We start from the raw sequence: 22,180 nt of genomic DNA on the forward strand, positions 1-22,180 counted from the left end.
CCTGGCTTGATGGAGGCTGGGTAATGGGAAAGGAAGAACTGCAATAAACGTAAGATACACTCAGCTCCCAAATCACCTACATATTTCCCAGACCAGTAACCCCCTCTACTGCCCCATACAGTACAGAACCCCACCCCCAGGCCCTGTATGAGCCTCCTATACATCCCACCCACCTGGCCTATAACTTCAGCTACTCAGAAGACCAAGGCCCTGTTCTGCCCCCCCTGCCCCACATACCCTCCCCGATGGGGGTGGATTTTTACCCTGTTGCTTTTGTTCAGTGTGTCTCATCCCAGTGAGGAGCGTGTGAGGACTCAGGGGAGCTGAGGAAGGGGCTCGAGAGGCTAGAGGGCCTGAGATGGGTTCACACCGGCAGGTTCCTGAGAACTAAGGGGTGTGCGGGGCAGGGTGTCTGGCAGGGGGAGGGCAGCCCGAGGAAGATGCTGGGGGGAAGTGGCCCCTCTGGATCCCTTGACTGGTGATCCTGGAAGGGAGCTGGCCCTGGGCGGGGGTCTCCGCTCTCTGCGGGCAGCCCCTGCCCGGGAGCCCCAGCCCCAGCCCGCTGCAGAGGGGCAGCCCCGGATGGGGGGGGCAGCTCTGGCCCGTTGCCCCCTGCCCGGCTCTAGGGACTGAGCCCCCGAGTCGCCGAGCAGGGGCCGGGGCCGGGCTGTGAGTGACTGACAGCGATCGCGGCCAATCCTCGCGCTGGGGATTAACCCTGCGCTGGCCGGGGCGGAAGCTCTTTGTCTGGGGAACCGGCCCGGCCTCCCCCTGCGTCCGGGCGGGGCGGCGAGGTGAGGCGGGGGACGGCCGGGACCGGGGGTTCCTGGGTGGGGGCTGGGCAGTGGGGTGAGGAGGGGCCCGTCTGCGCTGGGGGCAGGGAGCTGGGGATATGGGCGGGGAGGTGTCTGGCTGTGCTGGGGGCAGGGAGCTGCAGGGGGCAGGGACCTGGGGATATGGGATCTGGCTGTGCTGAGGGGCAGGGACTGGGGGAGGGGTCTGGCTGTGCTGGGGGGGGGCAGGGACCTGGGGATATGGGCGGGGGGGGAGGGTGTGGCTGTGCTGGGGGGCAGGGAGCTGGGGATATGGGTCAGGCTGGATGGGGGTTAGGGACTCAGGGAGGGGCCTTCCTGTGCTGGGAGCGGGGCAGGGAGCTGAAATGACCATTATTGCCAGTTCTCAGGAGCTTGTCACAAGACCCTGGATATGTGATGATGTTCTTAGAGCTTCAGCTCAGTCCCTGCATTGGTTAAAATGAAGTAGTAAGTTCCTAGCTCTCAAGGCTGCAGAGAAAAGCTTGGAAACCTGAATCCTACAGGGTGCAAAACAGAACCCAACATTTATCATTGTAAATCTTATGGTGATAAAGCTAAACTTGTGAATTTTGAGTGCTTAGTTATCAGTACCGGATTAGGGGTCAGCAGGGGACTAGTCTGTGCTGAAGGGGACCAGGCTGTTTGGGTGAATCAGGCCTGGGTGTCTCTTTTCCCTTCTGTTTACTGGGGTCCTTGTTACACAGTGAAATCCCTAGTCAGTGTTTTGCTGCAGGAGCCTGGACCATTCCAGCAGGAACAAGGGAGAGATGCAGGTTTGAAAACTAAAGCACTTACCTCAGCTGGGATAAGGCTGTTTTCACAAGACACAAAATGGCTGCAAAGCACCATGGTCGGAAGCCCCTGGGGCTGCAGATCCAGGGTCCACTACAACAAGTGTTGCTAACGCATGTCAAAGTGGAAACAGAAAATCCAGCAGGGCCCAAACCAGGGAAGGAATCGGAGAGAGAAGGGAAAGACGCTGCTGTGATGCCACCCATCTCAGCATGTCCCCCATTGTCCCAGACAGGACGACAAAAATCCAGCTCTGAGCAACAGGAGAAGATCCCCCAGCATTGGGAAAATCAAAATCAGGACATGCTGCGAGCCCCCTGGACCTCTCCTGAGGCTGTACCGGCATCAGCCTGGGCCTGGGGAAACCCAGAACTGCCTGAGCTCACACCAGAGGATGACATTGAGGTCTATCTAGCTTCCTTCGAGCGAGTGGCTGAAGCCTGCCACTGGCCCAGAAGAGAGTGGGTGACCCGACTCCTGCCATCTCTCACTGGAAAAGCCCAACAGGCCATTAGCAGCCTGAATGCCAGAGACGCCCAAGACTACAGGAAGGTGAAGACAGCCATCCTGCGAGGCTGCAACATCAGCACGGAGATGCAGCGCCTTCACTTCAGGCAGTTCCGCTACCAGGAGGCCAAAGGGCCCCAGGAGGTCTGCAGCCGCCTGCGGGAACTCTCCCATCGATGGCTGAAGCCGGAGATCCGCACCAAGGAGCAGATCATGGAGCTGCTGATCCTGGAGCAGTTCCTGACCATCCTGCCTGAGGAAATCCAGAGCTGGATCTGGGTACGTCACCCGGAAACTTGCGCCCAGGCTGTTTCCCTGGCAGAGGATTTCCAGCTGGGACAGCGAGAGGCTGGAGTGTGGGAGCAGCAGGTGAGAGCAGGTTCAGGGGAATGTCCAGGGGGCTGCCTCCTTTGGGCTCTGCAAGGAATTTGACGGGGCAGGTTTGGGTGCTGAATGAACACAGGGAATTCTCAAGGCGGGACGTGAGTTGGGCTTGTTCTGTGTAATCCTGCTCTCAGCACTGGGGTCTGGGCTGTCCAGGACGCAGGACTCAGCTGGGTCCCCAGTTGCAGAGATTTCCAGAGCTCCCTGCTCTGTGACGCTCTGCTCTGCAGATCCTGGTGTTCTCTCTTTGTAAATGTTGCCATCTCCCACCTGTCCCCTTCACTCAGTACCTCTCAGCAGGCCCATTGTGAGCAACTGTGGCTGCTGTTACAGTGCACTCAGTGCCTCACCAAGGCTTGGATCAGTAGTGAAGCCCCAGTCAGATTGGGGAAGGTGAGAGGGAGAATTGGTTACTGTATTTGAACATGCTGGTCAGTGGGTTATTTTGGATGTTGCAGCTGTGGAAAGGGGGCAAGGAAGAAGCCATTTTTACTCAATAAGAGCAACATTATTAAAAGCCTGAGTGGGTATAAATATGCATCCACGTGCACCTGGGAGCTCTAGTGAGAGCTGGATGCCCTGGGATTTTCAAAGTGAGGGTAGGACTCTGCCTGAATGCCCAGGAAACATGTGTGGGTATGCAAGGCTGAGAAGAAAAGCTTGTGGTGTTCTAGTTGGTAACAAAGCCTGAAATGTAGATTAAAAAAAACAGGAGTACTGGCACCTTAAAGACTAACAAGATGTGATCTACAAGATTCAGAGTAGCAGCCGTGTTAGTCTGTATCCTCAAAAAGAACAGGAGTACTTGTGGCACCTTAGAGACTAACAAATTATGCTCAAATAAATTTGTTAGTCTCTAAGGTGCCACAAGTACTCCTGTTCTTTTTGCGGATCTACAAGCCCCTACTGCAGGGTGGCCAGATCCACAGGATGGGTGATTCAGACAGCAGTCAAGGGGGCAAGGTGGGACCCTGCCAATTTGAATGCTTTGGAAGCCCTCCAGGCACATTGACAGTGGAGTGCCTGATGCCTATAATGTCCTGCTCAGTCCTTTACAAGGCTGCAGTTGCAATGCTGGCCATGACTGGCTGGGACAGGACATAGCTCCAATAAATTAACCTCTGTGGCTTCCCCTTCAGCTCATCAGAGGGATAAGTCTGTACTTTAGTGAGGCAGGTCCTCCAAGTCCCCTTGACCCTGTTAGGGGCTAGGAGCCTCTGGGCATTGCTTTGCCAGCATGGCCTTTTAGATACAGTACAGCTCTTCCCCGTGATTCTCAGGCCCTGGCTTCAAAGTGATGTGCCTGTATGGGGTTCATTCCTAGGTCACAGTGCACGTAAAGGTTGAGGAAATGGAGACCCCTGAAGCATTATGGGAATCTCAGAACTCCCAGCTGGAGCAACTGCAGCCCAGTCACAAGTGCGTCTCCCCAGAGGAGGTTGGACAAGACAAGTCCAAGTTGCCCTGTGCCGAGAAGAATCAAGCACTACAGGAAACTGGTAATGAGCCACGTACAGGGAATAAGGGGTGTTCTTCTCACCAAGGGGGGTGGGGGGCAAGGGAAGGGGGCACAGATGATAGTAACAAGGGAACCTCTAAGTCAGAGGGTCCGTGGAGGGTAACTCAGTGGCTTTGGAGAACTGTAATGATGTACAGAGCCTTCCATCTACAGGTAAGCAAGAGTGATGCCTGAAAAAGAGAGGGGGCTGCATAGTGGCAGTAGGTGCTCATTAAGGGAATTTGGGGTAGGTATTGTGGGTCACAGTTCATCATCCCTGGGCCAGGAAAGCTCCAGTGCCTTAGCAGTGAGTGAGGTGGGGTTGGCCATGAAAGGAACACCTGTGCAGACCCTAGTCCTTGCCACCCGCTCCCACGATGTTGAACTGTCCTCTGTGTCCTTCCTGGCATTCTGGGAGCTGTAGCAGTGGGAATGCAGGAGCCCTCTGAATTCACTGCCAAACTCAGGGACAAGAATATCTGCATGTGCTGGTGTAGTGTATGCTATAGTAAAAATAAAGCTTGGAGAATGAGCCCCAGCACGGGGCATTATGGTGCAAATAGGCTGAGAAATCCTGAGAGGAAGAAACTGTCCTGGGCAGCAGCAGGTTTGGCAGTGGATTCTGACACGGTTTAGCAAAAGGGCACGTACACAGGATAGCTAATCCTTTAAGTGGATTTCTGTAAAACGCCGAGCATGATTGTCACCCTCTGATCACCTTAGGAAGAGCAGGAAAAGCAGTTGCCTGGAATGGAGGGGTGTACCAAATAGATTAGCTAGTCCTGCTTCTGTGGGGACTGATCTGCAGAGAAACAGACTACTTGAGGCGAGCTGAAGAGAGTGAGAGAAGCCAGGAGCAGAGAGCCGGCTAAAAGGGAAGGGGACAGAAAGATTTAAGGGGATATTCAGGTAGGAGAAGAGGTAAAGAGACAAGCACAGGAGAGGCACAGAGTGAAGGTAAAGGAGGTGAGCCGAGAGGGCAGGAGTGAGAGAAGGGAGGCTGCTGGCAAAGAAGCCTGTATTGAGTGGCTGGTATGGGTCTTAGCAAGGTGATGGGGGCTGAATGGGGGGAGGAGGAGGCTATAAAAACCTTCTGGTGGGGTCTGAGGGGAAAAAGGAAGGGAATGAAGAATGGGATGTGGGCCTTTCTGACTTTTCCCCCTCCACAGCTCCCTTCAGCCCTATTTCTGTGTGGCTGACTTGGGATTCTCTTGGGGTATCTCCAGTGGGGAGGATGTGAGGTTGCCACGGTCATGGCCATGAGATGAGTGACTTTCCTTTACAACAGCAGCACATGAAATGGATTCTTCTTTCCATCCAGGTGCTGGGATCCTGAGCAGAACTGAGGAGCAGCCTTGTGACGAAGGCCCTGAAAACCTGCTGCTGCCCAGCGTACCAGAAAGGGGATCAGGGGAGAGTGTTACCCACAAATGTGAGCAGGGAGAAGCCTGCAAGAGGCAGAAGAGGAGCCCAGCACATGAGACAGATCCCTCAGGGGAACGTGAGAGCAGATTTAGGAGACTAACCCAGCTCCCTGCACCGGGGAGACCACGGACCATAGGAGACTATCACTGTCAAAGCAATTTTCTCAGGACAGAGAAACCCCACAGAGGTAGAGACTGTGGGGAAAGGTTCGGGGACAAGCAGAAGCTTACAGAGCATGGAAAAGTCCACAGGAGTGAGAGGCCCCATCCTTGTGCTGAATGTGGGAAGAGCTTCAACCGCCTAGCTCATCTCAAAACACACCAGAGAACCCACACAGGAGAGAAACCCTATTTCTGTGCAGAGTGTGGGAAACGCTTTGGCCACCTCTCCACACTGACCACTCACCAGAGACTGCACACAGGGGAGAGACCTTACTCCTGTGCTGAGTGCGGGAAAACCTTCACTCACCCCTCAGACTTGAATAAGCACCAGCGCTCCCACACAGGTGAGCGGCCCTACCCCTGCGCCGAGTGCGGGAAGCGCTTCAGCCAGCTCTCCAACCTGACTAAACACCAAAGAAGCCACACCGAGGAGCGGCCTTACCCATGCACTGAGTGTGGGAAGAGCTTCAAATACCTCGCTGATCTCACTGTGCACGAGCGCTCCCACACGGGCGAGCGGCCCTTCCCATGCCCTGAGTGCGGGAAGAGCTTCAGTAACAAATCCTCTCTGGCCCGTCACCAGAGAATCCACGCCAGAGCCGCAGCCAGAAACAAGTGAGACCATGTTTAGACTATAGACTAAGCAAGAGCTCCCCTCCCGTTAGCCTGTATATGTGATTGGAGCAGAACATGAGCCACTACTACACAGCCTGAGGGAAGTCAGCCCTCCACCCTCCCTTATGCCATCACCCCCTCACATCCTACAGGAGAATGAGGGAGGCTTAAGTGGAGTCCCAGTGCCTGAAACCTCCAGAAGATATTCTGTTCTTACCTGCTTTTACTAATAGCACCTAGCTCTTGTATATCTCTCTCCATATGTTGAAGTGCTGCAGAAAGGCGGTAAGGTGATAGGAGAGCCCTGGTTTCCTTTCTGCTGCTCTGGGGCAGGTGTGTATTTGTAGTATCCATAAGCAAAGCAGGCCAGCCAGAGGAGAAAGGATTTTTGTTTTCCAAGGACCCAACATCTGAGATCTATCAACTCCACAGGAGAAATGGTCCTGCTTCCCAACAGCACTCTGCTAGCAGCACCTCTCACTGCCTGGCCCCTGCAATGCCTGATTTGTAACTCAGGCCTGGTCTACACTATGCGTTTAAACCGAATTTAGCAGCGTTAAACTGATTTAACCCTGCACCCATCCACACAATGAGGCCCTTTATATCGATATAAAGGGCTCTTTAAACCGATTTCGGTACTCCTCCCTGACGAGGGGAGTAGCGTTGAAATCAGTATTGCCATGTCAGATTAGGGTTAGTGTGGCTGCAAATCGACAGTATTGGCCTCCAGGCGGTATCCCACAGTGCACCACTATAACCGCTCTGGAAAGCAATCTAAACTCGGATGCACTGGCCAGGTAGACAGGAAAAGCCCCGCGAAGTTTTGAATTTCATTTCCTGTTTGCTCAGCGTGGAGCTCTGATCAGCACGGGTGGCAATGCAGTCCCAAATCCAAAAAGAGCTCCAGCATGGACCGTACGGGAGATACTGGAGCTGATCGCTGAATGGGGAGACAAATCTGTTCTATCAGAGCTCCGTTACAGAAGACAAAATGACACAGCATTTGAAAAAATCTCCAGGCTATGATAGACAGAGGCCACAGCAGGGATTCAGCACAGTGCTGCGTGAGAAGCGTAATGGAAAGCCAAAGAATCAAATGGATGCTCAGGGAGGGAGGGAGGGGGTACTGAGGACTCCAGCTATCCCACAGTCCCTGCAATCTCCGGAAAGCATTTGCATTCTTGGCTGGGCTCCAAATGCCTGAAGTGTCAAAAACATTTTCCTGGGTGTTTCAGGGTGTATGTCATCAATTTACACCCTTCCCCCCCGCCCCCCGAAAAGGGAAAAAAATCATTTCTCGCCTTTTTTCAATGTCACCCTATGTCTATTGCATGCTGCTGGTAGACGGGGTGCTGCAGCGCTAAAATGCAGCATCCTCTCCCCTCCCCTCCCTGGTGGCAGATGGTACAGTACAGAAGGACTGATAGCCGTCCTCGTCATCATCCTGTGAGTGCTCCTGGCTGGCCTCGGTGAGGTTGGCCGGGGGCGCCTGGGTAAAAATAGGAATGACTCCTGGTCATTCCCAGCAGATGGTATAGAACGGCTGGTAACTGAGCTCCATCAGCCCCCCCTTTCATGTCTAAAGAAAAGATTCTGTACTGCCTGGACTATCATAGCAGCTGGGGCTGGGCTCCTCTCCCCACCCCCACCTTTAATGTCCTGCCTGGACTATCATAGCAGCTGGAGGCTGCCTCCCCCTCATTTTATCTCACTAAAAACTCAGTGTTTCTTATTCCTGCATTCTTTATTACTTCATTACACAAATAGGGGGACACTGCCACGGTAGCCCAGGACGGTTGGGGGAGGAGGGAAGCAACAGGTGGGGTTGTTGCAGGTGCACCCCCTAGAATGGCATGCAGCTCATCATATCTGCGGGATCTCTGGGGCTCTGACATGGAGCAGCTGTGCTCTCTGGTTCTCTAGTACACTTGCCCCATATTCTAGGCAGGACTGACTGTTTTTAGACAAAACATAGGAAGGGAATGACCCGGGGAGTCATTCCCATTTTTGCCTATGCGCCCCCCGGCCGATCTCAGCGAGGCCAGCCAGGAGCACCCATGATAGCAGCAGACGGTACAGAACAACTGATAACCGTCATCTCATCACCAATTTACAATGGCACGGCAGACGGTGCAATATGACTGGTAACTGTCTCTGCTACCTTGCAAAGGCAAATGAATGCTGCTGTGTAGCAGTGCAGTACCGCGTCTGTCAGCAGCATCCAGTACACATACAGTGACAAAAGGCAAAACGGGCTCCATGATTGCCATGCTATGGCGTCTGCCAGGGCAATCCAGGTAAAAAGGCAATCCACGAAATGATTGTCTGCTATTGCTTTCCCAGAGGAAGGATTGAGTGATGACATTTACCCAGAATCACCCGCGACACTGTTTTTCCATTGGGATCTCAACCCAGAATTCCAATGGGCAGGGGAGACTGCGGGAACTATGGGAAAGCTACCCACAGTGCAACACTCCGGAAATCGACGTTAGCCTCGGTACATGGATGCACACCGCCAAATTAATGTGCTTAGTGTGGCCGCGTGCACTCGACTTTATACAATCTGTTTTACAAAACTGGTTTATGTAAAATCAGAATAATCCCGTAGTGTAGACATATCCTCAGTAGGAGGCACCAGGGACCATGCCTCTGTGACAGGCAATCTAGCCCCTCTGCGCCCACCACTGACCAGCTGTGTCACTGCTGTCTTCCCTGCTGTGCCTCACTGGCCCTAGCTGCATCCCAGTCCTTTTGTCCCTCTCCAGCTGCACCCAGTAAATATGTCCAACGTCTGCCATGGTGCATTAAATCCCCTTCACCTGGCTGACTTCCTGCTCCCTTGGCTCAACTAACACCACTGATGATGCATTTACTGCTTACTATTTAATTAATTGGGCACCTTCCTTGAATAGCCAGCTATTTATTCATCTCCCACCTTTGTCTTCTGCTCCTGCCCTGATCACTACTCTGATATCACTTCTATTTACTCCCATTTCAGAAGCTGTCTTGTTGCTCAGCTGCCTTTGATCACAACTACCAATTCAGTTGTACTTATGGGAGGTTTTGATCACACTACATACACCCTGATCCTGAGAAAGAGCTCCATGTGAACAGGCTCCTTTGGAGTTCAGTGCCGGAATGGACCCTCAGTATTTAACTCACTGACATACCTCGTTTGCTGCTGTTCTGATTTATTTATGATTTCCTATTCACCTGATTATGAATTTAACAGCACTCCGTGTCAGTTCAGTCATTAGCACTGTGTACTTAACTCCTTCCCTAGTCACTTGTCTTACCTACAGAACTGTCCCTTAATCATAGACTTCAAGGTCAGAAGGGACCATTATGATCACCCCGATCGAATTGGCCCTGTCAGCACTGGTTCTCTACTTGTGAGGTAACTCCCTTCCCTTCATGTGTCATTATATAATGCCTGCATTTGTAATTTTCACTCCATGCATCTGAAGAAGTGGTGTTTTACCCCCAAAAGCTTATGCCCAAATAAATCTGTTAGTCTTTAAGGTGCCACCAGACTCCTTGTTGTTTTTGAGGATACAGACTAACATGGCTACCCTCTGATAAATCAAGATTGGATGTCTTTCTGAAAGACACATTTTAACCAGGCTTGATGGAGGAATTCACTGGGTGAATGCTATAGCCTGTGTTATGGAAGAGGTCAGACTAGGTGATCATAAAAGTCCTTTCTGGTCTTAAAGAACTGTGTCATTCACACTCTGTTGCAGCTTCCTTTGCCTGGGTGTTGTGACTTGCACTATTCCCATGCTATATGGATGAATACAGGAATATTTATGAGACTGGGTAAGTCATTAACCTGCAGGGCGTGCTTGACCTCTGCTTCTCAATGGTCATTATGGAGTAAAAGCAACCACCAAAGCCCCTATAGATGCTGCTTATTTTCCTAACTTCTTCTCCAAGGCTTTGTCTAGACTGGACTTTCATCAGTAAAACTTTTGTTGTTCGGGAAGTGGAACACCCCCCCCCCCCCCAAAGTTTTACCAGTGAAAATGAATAGTGCTTTGTTGGCGGGAGAGCGACTACACTGTGCACCTTTTAACAGTATGGCTGGAGCAGCACAGCTGTATCACCAAAAGGTGTGTAGTGTAGACATAGCCCAAAGCTACTGTGAGGCATGTAACCCATCATCTTGTTACTTAGTGCTCCTGACGCTGTGTAGACAGACCCTTTTCCACGGGATCTGCATTTGAGTGCCAACACCACAAGAAATCAGTAGATGAAAACATACAAGGAGAGGATTGGAGCTGAGGAAACATCATTTATTTTGAATCCTGAACAACTTTTTCCTAGGCTGGTTCCAATAAAGCCAGAGTTTGCAAACATTTCAAGTCACTGAAAGTGGGAAAATTCAGGGTCTCTCCTAATCTTAGATTGTAATTAATTTTTCTGTTAACTGAAAAATTTGTAAAAGTTTTAAATGAATCCGGGAAGGAAGCACTGGGCCTAATACCAAATAATCAAACCCACATTAAAACACAGGCTGTAACTGGTTCAGGATCAAGCATTTGGGGAGAGGGTGCAGTAAGAGAAGGGATTGTGGTCATGTTCAGCACAACATGAATTGCCAAAAAATATGCTCTGAAAATAAAATAAAGGCCAAAGGAATGAGGTAGCTTTTCTGTCTGGGCCAATGAGCTGCAGGAATCCTGAAAGCACCTCCCATGCAAGTTACAGCATTGCTTCCTTTGCAGAAATATGGTCCACAATCCTAGAAGTGTAGGATTAAAATACCACGCAGAACTACTAAATAGCTGCCATGAGAAGAGTCTATGGGAGGAGCGACTCCACCAAGGAGAGATCCTAAATCTGCTGGGAAGTTCCAAACAGTCCTCAGACACCAACAGTCTGATCCTACCCAAAGGCCACATCTATACCTCAAATCACTTAGGCAGGGGATTCTGAGAATCCCGACAGGAATAAAATCTATTCTCAGCTTCCAGGGGAGGCTGGTCCTGGTCCTCCTCTGACTCCCACTGGTGTAAGTCAGGAGTAAGTCCACTGAAGTCAAGAGAGTGACAGTGTAAAACTGCTGTAAGAGGACAATCAGGTCTGGAATCTAAAGATTTTTAACTGACTCTGTTGTGCAAGGTTCTGTAGCCATCTCTCAGGTGGATGCTGGGGCCTCCTCAACCCATGGGACAAACCCTTTCTCTACCTCCTCCTGCTCACAGCCCTAGCAAGTCCCAGGGGAATCCCAAACACCTAAAGAAACCTCCCTTACCCAAAGGCAGAGAGCCCTAAGTAGGCTCCATCCCAGCCACAGAGGAAGCCAGAGCAGGGAACAAAATGAGTTCACACAGATGCAGAGAAGAGACAAGCTACCCCTGACTGGTAAAACACAAGTAAGGGACTAATTGCTGCTGGGGGATTTCTGGCACTGGACAACTCTTCAGAGAAAGCCCTTCCTCATTTCCCAGTGGTGGTTTAAACCCCTGGTTCTGGGAGGGGATGGTGGGAGTCAGGGGCAAGGGTCGATGTCTCTCAAACTCTGTAGTAGTGGTTCCTGTTCCTCAGTTCCACATTATTATACACATACATCTGGAGCAAAGTCCATATCTGGCAAGGTCTCACTTGTCTAGCTGAATTCTCTGGTAGGCTCTAGCTAGAAATCAGTCTGGGTGGCACTTGATCTGCAAGGAGGCTCTGTCCCTTGGGATCTGCCATCGTGATGCTGCTGATTCTCTGGCAGCACATCAGAGGCGCTCTCTCCCCAAAGCCTTCCCCAGGGTCACTCCCCCATGTGGATTTTCTTGTGTTTAATGAGGTTTGATGGGTGCGTGTACCCTTTTTCACACACGTCGCAGACGTAGGGTCTTTCTCCAGTGTGGGTTCTCTGGTGTAGGGTGAGTGCGGAGACCTGGCTAAAGCTCCTCCCACACTCAGTGCAGGGATAGGGCCGCTCGCCCGTGTGCACCCGCAGGTGCTTGTTCAGATCCGACCTATTGCTGAACCTTTTCCCGCACTCAGCACAGGGAAAGGGCCGCTCGCCCGTGTGTACCCGCAGGTGTTTGTTGAGATCTGAGCTCTGGCTGAACCCCTTCCCACACTCAGGGCAGGTGAAGGGGCGCTCACCCGTGTGCATTCGCAGGTGCCTGCTCAGTTCGCAGGGGTGATTGAATCCTTTCCTGCATTCAGGGCAGGAATAGCGCCTCTCGGCAGCATGCAACCTCTGGTGATCGCTGAGATCTGAGGGGCAGCTGAACCTCTTCCCACACTCACCACAGGGATGGTGTCTCTCCCCCATGTGGATTTGGCGATGCGCAGCAAGTGTGGCCAGATGCCGGAAGCTCTTCCCGCATTCCCCACAGGAATGGGGGCTTTCCCCGGTGTGGGATCTTTGGTGTTTAGAAAGCTCTGACCGATGCTTGAACCTCTCCCCACATTCAGCGCAGGGATGGGATCTTTCCCTCCTGTGGACTCTCCCATGGGCCAAGAGTTCCTGCTTTTCATGGAAGCTTTCCTTACAGTCTATACATTTATGGGGTTTCTCTTGGCTATTAAGATCTCCCATGGTCCCAGGTCTGCCCTGTGAAAGTGGTTGCGGAAGTCTGAATCTGTTCTCACACTCCCCTAAGGGGTCTGACCCATTCCTGACTTGGTTCCTCTTCTGCTTCTCGCAGGCTTCTTCCTGCTCAGGACTCTGGCAAGCAGTCTCTCCTGATCCCCCTTGTAACATGTCAGGAGGCTCCAGGTTTTCAGGCCCTTCCTCATGAAGCTGTATCTCGGCTTTGCTCAGGATCCTGGCACCTGCTGAGTGGAAAGAGAATCCAGGGATGATTTAATCTCTCACATTTCCAGCAGAGGATGTGCCCTGGCAGGCTCACATCCATGATAACTGGAGATACGTCCAGAAAGAGCCCCACACTCACCCAGGAAAAAAATGGAGACCAAGAGGAGCTACAGAGAGGCACAATCCATAGCCCCAAAATCTGATCACCTTCTTCCCGTCTTCATAATTTTCTCACAACTGTGAGGGGTTCAGCTCCCGCTCGGCTCTCAACTGTGTCAGGCCGGAAATCTCTTCCTTTCCTCCCAGTTCCCTTCTTTTCTTGGCTCATGTCCCTTTGTCTCTTCTCTCATGCAGAAATCCCCTCACCTCTCTCCCTCTCCCTCATTTCTGGCACACGTGTGCACTCTCCCCACTTGTTCCCTACTTCGCTCACCTGCCACCAGTACATTTGGTCAGCACATTAATTCTTCTGGAAATCCCCACTTTGGTCATGAGTCTGACCTCCCCCCCAAAAATCATAAGTTTAAAAAAAAAAAAAAGAAAAACCTCTAATGATCTGTAAGCCCGTGTGAGGTTCTGAACTGCATTCTGGTTTTGCATTCTTTAGCGGGAGCTGCCTGGCCCCACTGTGTGTGAGATCATTTCAGGGTCAAAATTGAAAGTGAAGCACACAATCAGAATGCAGCCTCACCACTGAGGGCTCCAAGGGGGACTCCACCTAACCCCTTAACCCCTAGAATGGTGGAGCCGCTGGCCAATGCCTCTCCACTCTCCTCCCTTATCCCTGACCTATTTATCTCCCGTCAACACCTCCTTATCAACCCCACCAAGTCTCCTCTTCCCACTCACATTATCCCCCTCTGCCTCCAACACTCCTGTCCCCAGTTTCCCTCCCTATCACTTTATAGCATCTTACCCCTCACATTTTCCCTTGCACTTGAAAGATGTTCCCAAGCCCTCCCTTGCCTCTCTTCAGTTTCCTCCTGCACCTCATTCTCCTGCCCCACCTTCCTCCATCTCCTTCTGCACCCCATATACCCTACATCCCTGTCTCTCTCCCTGTACCCCCATTCATCCCTCCTGTCCCTCATATCTACTTGCACATCTTCAGCCTCCCTTCTGTTCCCTGTATTCCCCTGTCACCTAATGGCTTCCAGTTCAGCCTCCGAACAGAGGCAGCCATCTTCCCTGAGAACAGTCTGGCTTCAGTCTCCATGTCCACTAGGGGCAACCTCACTTCCATGTGCAAAAGCTATAGGGAAATGGCCAGCTTGAGGGAGGCCATCTTGTGTCCTCTCTCATTATTTTCAGTGAGCTGAGGACATGGCCCTGTGAGAAAATGTGGGAGTTTGCTGGGAGATCATGGGCACATCCCCCCGACCGACCTGTGTAGCCCCCTAAATACCCCAATAGACAGGCCGCTCCCTGCACATCCCCCCATCTCCCTAAGCCCCCCCAACAGAAATATCCCTCCCTGCACATCCCCCAGCTGTAACCCCACCTCCCTAAGCCCCCCCCCACAGACAGCTCCCTCCCTGCACATCCACCACATCCCTAACCCCCCCTCCCGACAGATCCCTCCCTGCACCCCCAACCTGTAATCCCGTCCCCATAAACTCCCCAATAGACAGGCCTCTCCCTGGCACATTTCCCCACCTCCACCTGTAACCCCAGCCACCCCAACTCACTCACCCACATGTCCCAAAGATATTGAGACGGGTTCGCCTGCAGTACCCGGCAGCACAGCAGCGGTTTCCCACAACACACCTACTAATCAGCGCACACGTGCTTCCTGCTTGCAAACTGCAGCCTCCATCCAGCGCAGGGCTCATCCCACCTCTGCGTGACAGGGACTGGCCGCGATCGCTGTCAGTCAAGGGAGGGGGGGCTGCTTTATCCCACCCCTGAGCTCCCCCCTTGTAGCTGCCCACTGCTGCCTCGGGGCTGAGCCGGTGTCTGTGCAGGGAGGGTAAAGGTGGAGGGAGAGACCTGTTCTCCCTGCCCCCTTCGGGAGGCGCGCGGCACTCAGCGGGGATCCCGGAGCAGGGACTAGGAGAGGGGACTGTGGGAGCGGAAGACAGTAAAATCTCATTCCCGGTCACGTGAGTAATGGAAACAGAAGGAAGGTAAAACCTACAGAATCATAAATTCAGTGACGTCACCCTCTGAAGCACCCTTAGGGGGGGCCTGGTTTTGACCCAGCCTTTCACTCAAGCACTCCTACACCAGCTGTGAGATAAAGCAGCAGCCTTGTACTCCGCTTGCTTACTGGCCTACTTGCTGGTGCTGAAGTCAGGGCAATCACTGCCCAGATAAATTTGTTAGTCTCTAGGGTCCACAAGGACTCCTTGTTGTTTTTCTGATACAGACTAACACAGCTACCACTCTGAAATCTGCACCCTGTAAGAAAAAGTACAGGTCACATGGCATTATTTTTTCAGGTTTGGGCTCAGCCCTAAAACTCCCATGTACTTCAGGGCAAAATGCTTTTCTGTTTAAAAAAAAAACACAAACAAACATTTAGCAGCTGCAAACAGTATCTTCATGTTACTGTTGCTGTCAGCCCTTTCTTCTGCATTTGGTAGAGCCAGATCTTGTGCTGCTTTTAAGGAAGTGCACTGATTCATTTCTGTGGCTAGGATTGCTAAAAACTATGTTTGTAGTATGGATTCAATAAGTGCTTTAAAAACCTTTCCTGCTGCATTTGTTCTGCTGCAGCCTCATTCAAAGCACATATTTCTCTCTACTTCTGCATTGGCCATGGCCATCACTTTCCCATCCATTAGAGTCTCTACTAGATGATTTATGAGTCTCACAAGTCGGAGTAATAAAATCAGTATTTGTTTCTGTTGCTTTTACCTTTCGACCCAATGCATTATATACATTCACTGTGATACTCAACGCTGTATGCGTGGGCATCTTTTGAGTTACTGCACCCACTTAATTATACTTTCCATGCAAATTTTTTTCTAAGTGTGACTCTTTATACAGTGTCTGACCTGCCTCATGTTGACACTATGCTTAATGGGTGCCTTTGGGCTTTGGATTGCCCTCAGAAGAACCAAGGGTTCTTCTCAAAACATGCTCTGCGACCTAGTAGAAGGTGAGTCTTACCCACAGCTGGCATAGCCCAGCATCTTCAAGGTTTGTCTTAAGCCTGATTTACTTCCCCTTCAGCCTTGCCAAATTCAGTTTATGGATGCATTTCTGTACTCCTTGGGGAATTCTGCACCAAAAATTAAAAATTCTGCACAAAATATTTTAGAATTCTGCAAATTTTTATTTGTCAAAGTATCACAATATAATCACACCAGTTTCAATTATTTTGGTAATTTATTTCCAAGTACCCATCAGCAACAATTGTAATAATGACAATGAAAAAGATTCAGGAGATGTTTTCAGACAAATTGATTCCTTACTAGATATATAAATACAGAACTTTGAGCAATTCATTTAAACTACAATACAGAGTTGTATTTCACACCTGCCTCAGAAGCAGTGCAAAGGCTTGGGGAGTCAGGGATAATGGAGGAGCTGAGGGAGAGGGAAGGAGCCTAGGAATGAACCTGGAGGGTTATTGGGTGGGAGAAATATGGAATGGACTTTTTGGGGGGGAGGGGGGAATTGTTAGGGAGCCTCAGCCATGCACAGAATCATAGAATATCGGGGTTGGAAAGGACCTCAGGAGGTCATCTAGTCCAACCCCCTGCTCAAAGCAGGACCAATTCCCAATTAAATCATCCCAGCCAGGGCTTTGTCAAACCTGACCTTAAAAACCTCTAAGGAAGGAGATTCCACCACCTCCCTAGGTAACCCATTCCAGTGCTTCACCACCCTCCTATTGAAAAAGTTTTTCCTAAAATCCAACCTAAACCTCCCCCACTGCAACTTGAGACTCCTTGTTCTGTCATCTGCTACCACTGAGAACAGTCTAGATCCATCCTCTTTGGAACCCCTTTTCAGGTAGTTGAAAGTAGCTATTAAATCCCCCCTCATTCTTTTCTTCTGCAGGCTAAACAATCCCAGTTCTCTCAGCCTCTCCTCATAAGTCATGTTCTCCAGCCCCCTAATCATTTTTGTTGCCCTCTGCTGGACTCTTTTGAATTTTTCCACATCCTCCTTGTAGTGTGGGGCCCAAAGCTGGACACAGTACTCCAGATGACGCCTCACCAATGTTGAATAGAGGGGAATGATCACGTCCCTCAATCTTCTGACAATGCCCCTACTTATACAGCCCAAAATGCCATTAGCCTTCTTCGTAACAAGGGCACACTGCTGACTCATATCCACCTTCTCATCCACTGTAACCCCTAGGTCCTTTTCTGCAGAACTGCTTCCTAGCCATTCAGTCCTTAGTCTGTAACAGTGAATGGGATTCTTCCATCCTAAGTGCAGGACTCTGCACTAGTCCTTGTTGAACCTCATCAGGTTTCTTTTGGCCCAATCCTCTAATTTGTCTAGGTCCCTCTGTATCCTATCCCTACCCTCCAGCATATCTACCACTCCTCCCAGTTTAGTGTCATCTGCAAACTTGCTGAGGGTGCAGTCCACGCCATCCTCCAGATCGTTAATGAAGATATTGAACAAAACCAGCCCCAGGACGACCCTTGGGGCACTCCACTTGAAACCGTCTGGCAACTAGACATGGAGCCGTTGATCACTACCCGTTGAGCCCGATGATCTAGTCAGCTTTCTATCCACCTTAGAGTCCATTCATCCAGTCCATGCAGACCCTGACTGACCCCTAGCTTTTCTAATTCAGTCAGTCACATCTGCCCAGTCTCCATGTATCCCACCACTCCCACTCAGACCCCCCCTCCCCCATCCCCATGTGTCTCTGTGCCTCCACTCAGCCACCACCCTTCCCCAATGTGTTCTGCACCCCCTTCCCCTGTCCCCATGTGGCCCTGTGCCTCCATCCCCATTCAGCCCCTGCCCCAATCTGTCCTCCACCACTAGCCCTTATGAACCCCAGTCTGTGACTTCCTCCAGCAGCCCTATGTGCCCCACGCTGCCTGTCCCCCCATACCCCTTCTGTTCTGGCCGCACCAGCAGGGCACTGCTGTCAGGAAGGCAGCCGCTTTCCTATCACAGCTGGAGAGGGCCTCAGAACAACTGCTCTGTTCTGGCACCACGGCAGCCCCTGGTGGGCTAAAGGTGTAACTGCAGTAACTTTCTTGCTGAAGTTATTTTCTGCAGGGGGAAAAAAAAATTGTGTGGCATATCACACATAGAGTGGCACAGATTTCCCCCAGGAGTAACTTACAGCATGTAAAGTGCCACTGAGTAATGTGTTTAACCGGGTCCTCCACAGTGGTACTGTCCAAATATTCAGCTATTAGCTGGTACTCTTTGTCTCCCCATTGATGCCTAAAAATGATCAAGACCAAAGTAAAAAACAAGGATTTTGTAATACATTACCAAACATAATTACAATCCCAAAGTAATTTATGTTATGTAACTATGTGCATACCCAGTTTGCGGATTGATTTTAGTATTTTTGGCTGGATGCTGACATAGAATATCAGGGTTGGACGTTATAAATTCTGAGTGTGACCCTCACCCTTTTCCAGCCCAAGATCCCCTTTTCAGCTCCTTCTGAGATCTCAAACATCCATCACTGTGATGAGAGACACTAAACAAAGGTTCAAATTAGCCCCCGGGACAGTGCACAACTTCATCCCACAGAAAGGGATGCCTGGATGAGCTGGGGATGATTCATTACAGTATTGGAAGATCTTGACACAGGGGCAGAATTGAAGAGGAAAGGGAAAAAAAGCCTATTGTGGTCTCACTCATCTCAGTAGCTACCCAGCAATCTTGGACTGAATGACAACAGGACACATCTGAGCAATGTGAGGGGATTGCTGGGAAACGTTCCCCTTGGATCCTCTGATAATGTCCCTTTGATTCTCAGGAAGGGTCTGAGAGTGGAAATTCTTCTCATTCTCATTCACCATCGCCTGGAACAGGAAGAGAAACCAAACCCAACCAGCCTCTCTGCCGAGAAGACTGCCAGAGTCTGAGTCCCCTAAACCCTTCCCCCAAAAGGAGGAGGGGCCCATTCTGCCTCAGCGATCCACTCATACCGTGTTGGATAGTTTTCAACACCCTCTCCTCTCTGGGATTTTGCAATCTCAGGCAGGAAACAAGTTCAGGAAGTGGAAACCCATGCTCAGTTAACTCAATACTACAATCTGAGATAGGGAATATTTACTTCACAGGGGATGGCAGGGGTTACAGACTGCCAGGTGGTTAGATACTATATAATTATTGTTTATTATTTAGCACCAAGGAGTCCCAGTCATGGATCAGGTGCCCATTGTGATGGGTGCTCTATAAACACAGAGCAAAAAGACAGTCCCTGCCCCAGAGAATTTACAATCTACTGATCTAGCTACATTGTTCAGGAGTGTGAAAAATCCACACCCCTGAGTGACATAGTTAAGCCAACCTAACCCACAGTGTAGACAGTGCTAGGTTGATGGAAGAATTCTTCCAGGGAGCTAGCTACTACCTTTCATAAAGGGCCAGAATAAATAGAAGCTGGAGTAAGGGGTCTGTAGCTGGGAGAGGACAAAGAGACATGAGCATAGGTGCATGCAGAGAAGGGAGATGGGCTGAGATGGCAAGCTGTTTTTATTATTATTTCAGTGCCTAGAGGATTCAGTCAGGGCTCCACTGTGACAGACACTGTACCAAGAAGTGATGCAAATGTAGTTCCCACCTCAGTTCAGAATCTAGGATCATGAAAAGATGCAAACGGATAAACAGGGATGGGGAGCTAGGTAACAATAAGGATGGGTGTGTTTGCAAAAATTAGTCAACCTGATCATAGTAATTATAGATGGCCATCAGTCAAGTGGTAGTGATTGCCATAGGCAAAGTTAGGTTTTAAGGGGGGATTTACAATAAGATACTGTGGGTGTCTTTATGAAATTTAATGTGACATTTCCCCCATTCATTGGGGTCAGCTTGGGAAAAAGTGTGAAGGTGCTTGTGGGAAAAGCAGACAACCTGGTAGGGTCTAAGGAAAAGATTTGAAGGCAAAAAGGAAGGGTCTGCAAAAGGGGAAAGGAATATGGGGCTTCCACGTTGATCCCTCCACAGCTCTCCTGGGACCCATAATTTTGCTTGGTTGACTGTTGAGCTCCTGCTGGGGGTATTTCCAGTGGGGAGGGATTGGAAGCTGCCTCAATCACACTCACTGCTGGGAAATAGGAGTGCTTTCCTCTTGCAACAACACATTAAATAACCCTCGATTCTCTTTTCCACCCAGCAGTGATATTATTCGGAGTGCAATGGAGTAACAACCTGATGAGGAAGGGCCTGAAAAATTGGAGCCATGCAGAAAGATAGGAGGATTGTGAGAACGTGTTTTCCAGGGTCTTGAAAAGAGAGATGCCTGCAAGCGAGTGAAGGTCATTGAGGCAGAAGAGAAACCCCCCCAGGAATGAGTAAGGTAACCCTAGGGAATGTGAGAGAGGACTGAGGAATCTGCCAGAGCTCCGTGCACTGGGGAAGCCTGGGACCAAAAGGGTATGTGTGCACTGCAAGCAGACACCTGCTGCTGGCCCGTGCCAGCTGACCAGGGCTCCCAGGGTTCAGGCTAAGAAGCTGTTTAATTGCAGTGTAGTTGTTTGGGCTCAGGCTGGAGCCTGAAATCTGGGACCCTCCCATCTCGCAGGGTCCTAGAACTACTTTTTTTGTGTCAGGAAAGACAAAGCCAGAGAGAGAGAAACTATCCATGTTGTGCAGAAAAAGAGTGGAAAACGCCTCATCCCCCTCACACTGCACCCACACAAGAGAGAAATCCTATTCCTGGTCTGACTGTGGAAGAAGTTTTAGCCAGCTACTAGTCCATTTTACTAAGCACCAGTGAACCCACACAGGAGAGAGACCCCATCCCTGTGGTAAATGCAGGAAAAGCTTCAATCTGAAATCATCTATTGTAGGGCACCAGAGAATCTGCCCTCCTCCAAAACCATAGAAAAGGAGAAACTCTTCTTTCTGTAGAGTTCACTCCAATCATGTACATATAATTAATTACATATAACTCCTCCCACACCTCTGACATTACAAGAAGGTTATTTAGATTGCACAGTCAAGCATTCAAAGGTTAGGAAATGCCAGCATTTAGACTGCTCGTGTAACATTAATTTTGCCTCCTTGTGTCTATGTGTTAGGGGGAAAAGAACATTTTTTCAAAGGCACATTAGGAGTTGGTCATACCATCAACCTGTGCAAGTCCAGCCACACTGTCAACCCACAGCACCCCATGCGACTCTGGCCACACTATACACCAATAGCACTTTCCAGGAAGAGTATTCCTGACTCTCACCATTGTCAGTGAGAAGAGACCCGGGCCCAGACTCTTGGGGTCCGATACCAGGCCTGAGAGTCGGGAACAGTTTTCTTCCTGTCAGAATTCCCAGATTCCCAACATTAGAGTGTGGACTCCAAGGAGTAAACATGGCCTTTCCTCCATTGCTATGATGACTTCAGGTTAGGAGCCATCTAACCAAGATCAGAAAAAACTAAAATCCAAACCCTTCACACCATGATATAAAATGGTTGTATTGCAAATATAGGAAGTTTAAACCATTACAAATATAATAAGCTTACACTATTACACATGGGCCTCCTTCAGGAATCCAAATCAGAACTTCTCTGAAATGGCATCTAGTTCAGTTGCACGTTAGAACTCAGCTGCCAGCATTTCACAGTAACTGTTACAGTCCTGTACCAGACAGCAAAATCCTGATTGCTTACACTGTTTATATCAAAACCCCGACATTTATCCAAAATAAAGTCAGAGCCCTTAACTTGCATAATTCTATATTCAAATCATACTTGCTTTACCCACCCTTCCATGAATTAATTTAATGTCTGCCATTCTATTTGAATAATTGGATCTCTACTATATACCACACATTGTCTTCAGATTTACCTCTCTGTCTGACTCTCAATTTTTTTCATCTGCCTTTCCATCTTTCTAAAGAACTGGGCACAAGACTGTGGAGTCAGGACTCCTGGGTTCTAATCCAAGCTAACACTGCCTCATTCTGTGACCCAGAAAGTCACATCACCACATTAAGCCTTGGCTCCCACTCCTGTAAAATGAAAGTAGTATTTGTGCACGCACATACACACCTCTCTCTTCCTACAGCAGATCTCTCTGGGTACGTCTACACTACGGGACTATTCCGAATTTGCA

General features: G+C 50.1%; 2 protein-coding genes across 10 annotated transcripts; one reads left to right on the top strand and one right to left on the bottom strand.

Annotated features, from left to right (window-relative positions):
- The first annotated feature begins 749 nt into the window (after window positions 1-749).
- Window positions 750-9,623, top strand: LOC120394569 (zinc finger and SCAN domain-containing protein 21-like). 4 transcript variants are annotated; one of them, XM_039518789.1, is made up of 4 exons: window positions 750-794; window positions 1,536-2,483; window positions 3,823-3,997; window positions 5,318-6,777. In XM_039518789.1, the coding sequence occupies exons 2-4, from the start codon at window positions 1,647-1,649 to the stop codon at window positions 6,199-6,201; spliced, it is 1,896 nt and encodes a 631-aa protein (XP_039374723.1). In that variant the 5' UTR covers window positions 750-794; window positions 1,536-1,646; the 3' UTR covers window positions 6,202-6,777. The 4 variants fall into 4 exon arrangements, 3 of the variants coding, with proteins under 3 accessions (XP_039374723.1, XP_039374722.1, XP_039374721.1); XM_039518788.1 differs by having other exon boundaries at window positions 756-794; window positions 1,520-2,483; XR_005592343.1 differs by lacking the exon at window positions 750-794 and adding an exon at window positions 9,196-9,623 and having other exon boundaries at window positions 1,147-2,483; window positions 5,318-6,530.
- A 484-nt stretch (window positions 9,624-10,107) lies between these two features.
- On the bottom strand, window positions 10,108-15,160 carry LOC120394571 (oocyte zinc finger protein XlCOF19-like). Of its 6 annotated transcripts, none has more exons than XM_039518795.1 (2): window positions 14,731-15,160; window positions 10,108-12,980 (listed from the first exon to the last, which is right to left on the bottom strand). In XM_039518795.1, the coding sequence occupies exon 2, from the start codon at window positions 12,907-12,909 to the stop codon at window positions 11,962-11,964; it is 948 nt and encodes a 315-aa protein (XP_039374729.1). In that variant the 5' UTR covers window positions 12,910-12,980; window positions 14,731-15,160; the 3' UTR covers window positions 10,108-11,961. The 6 variants fall into 6 exon arrangements, with proteins under 6 accessions (XP_039374729.1, XP_039374726.1, XP_039374725.1 ...); XM_039518792.1 differs by having other exon boundaries at window positions 10,108-12,983; XM_039518791.1 differs by having other exon boundaries at window positions 10,108-12,983; window positions 14,656-15,160.
- Window positions 15,161-22,180: the final 7,020 nt, after the last annotated feature.

This window comes from Mauremys reevesii, unplaced genomic scaffold (genome assembly GCF_016161935.1).
Source record: "Mauremys reevesii isolate NIE-2019 unplaced genomic scaffold, ASM1616193v1 Contig67, whole genome shotgun sequence".
Lineage (NCBI taxonomy): Eukaryota > Metazoa > Chordata > Testudines > Geoemydidae > Mauremys > Mauremys reevesii.

Bases quoted from the DNA above. Each gene is read 5' to 3' on its own strand.
- LOC120394571 (XM_039518795.1), bottom strand. From the start codon at position 12,909: ATGTTACAAGGGGGATCAGGAGAGACTGCTTGCCAGAGTCCTGAGCAG.
- LOC120394569 (XM_039518789.1), top strand. From the start codon at position 1,647: ATGGCTGCAAAGCACCATGGTCGGAAGCCCCTGGGGCTGCAGATCCAG. The intron at 2,484-3,822 runs GTGAGAGCAGGT...GTTCATTCCTAG, and splicing joins CTGGAGTGTGGGAGCAGCAG to GTCACAGTGCACGTAAAGGT. The intron at 3,998-5,317 runs GTAATGAGCCAC...CTTTCCATCCAG, and splicing joins TCAAGCACTACAGGAAACTG to GTGCTGGGATCCTGAGCAGA.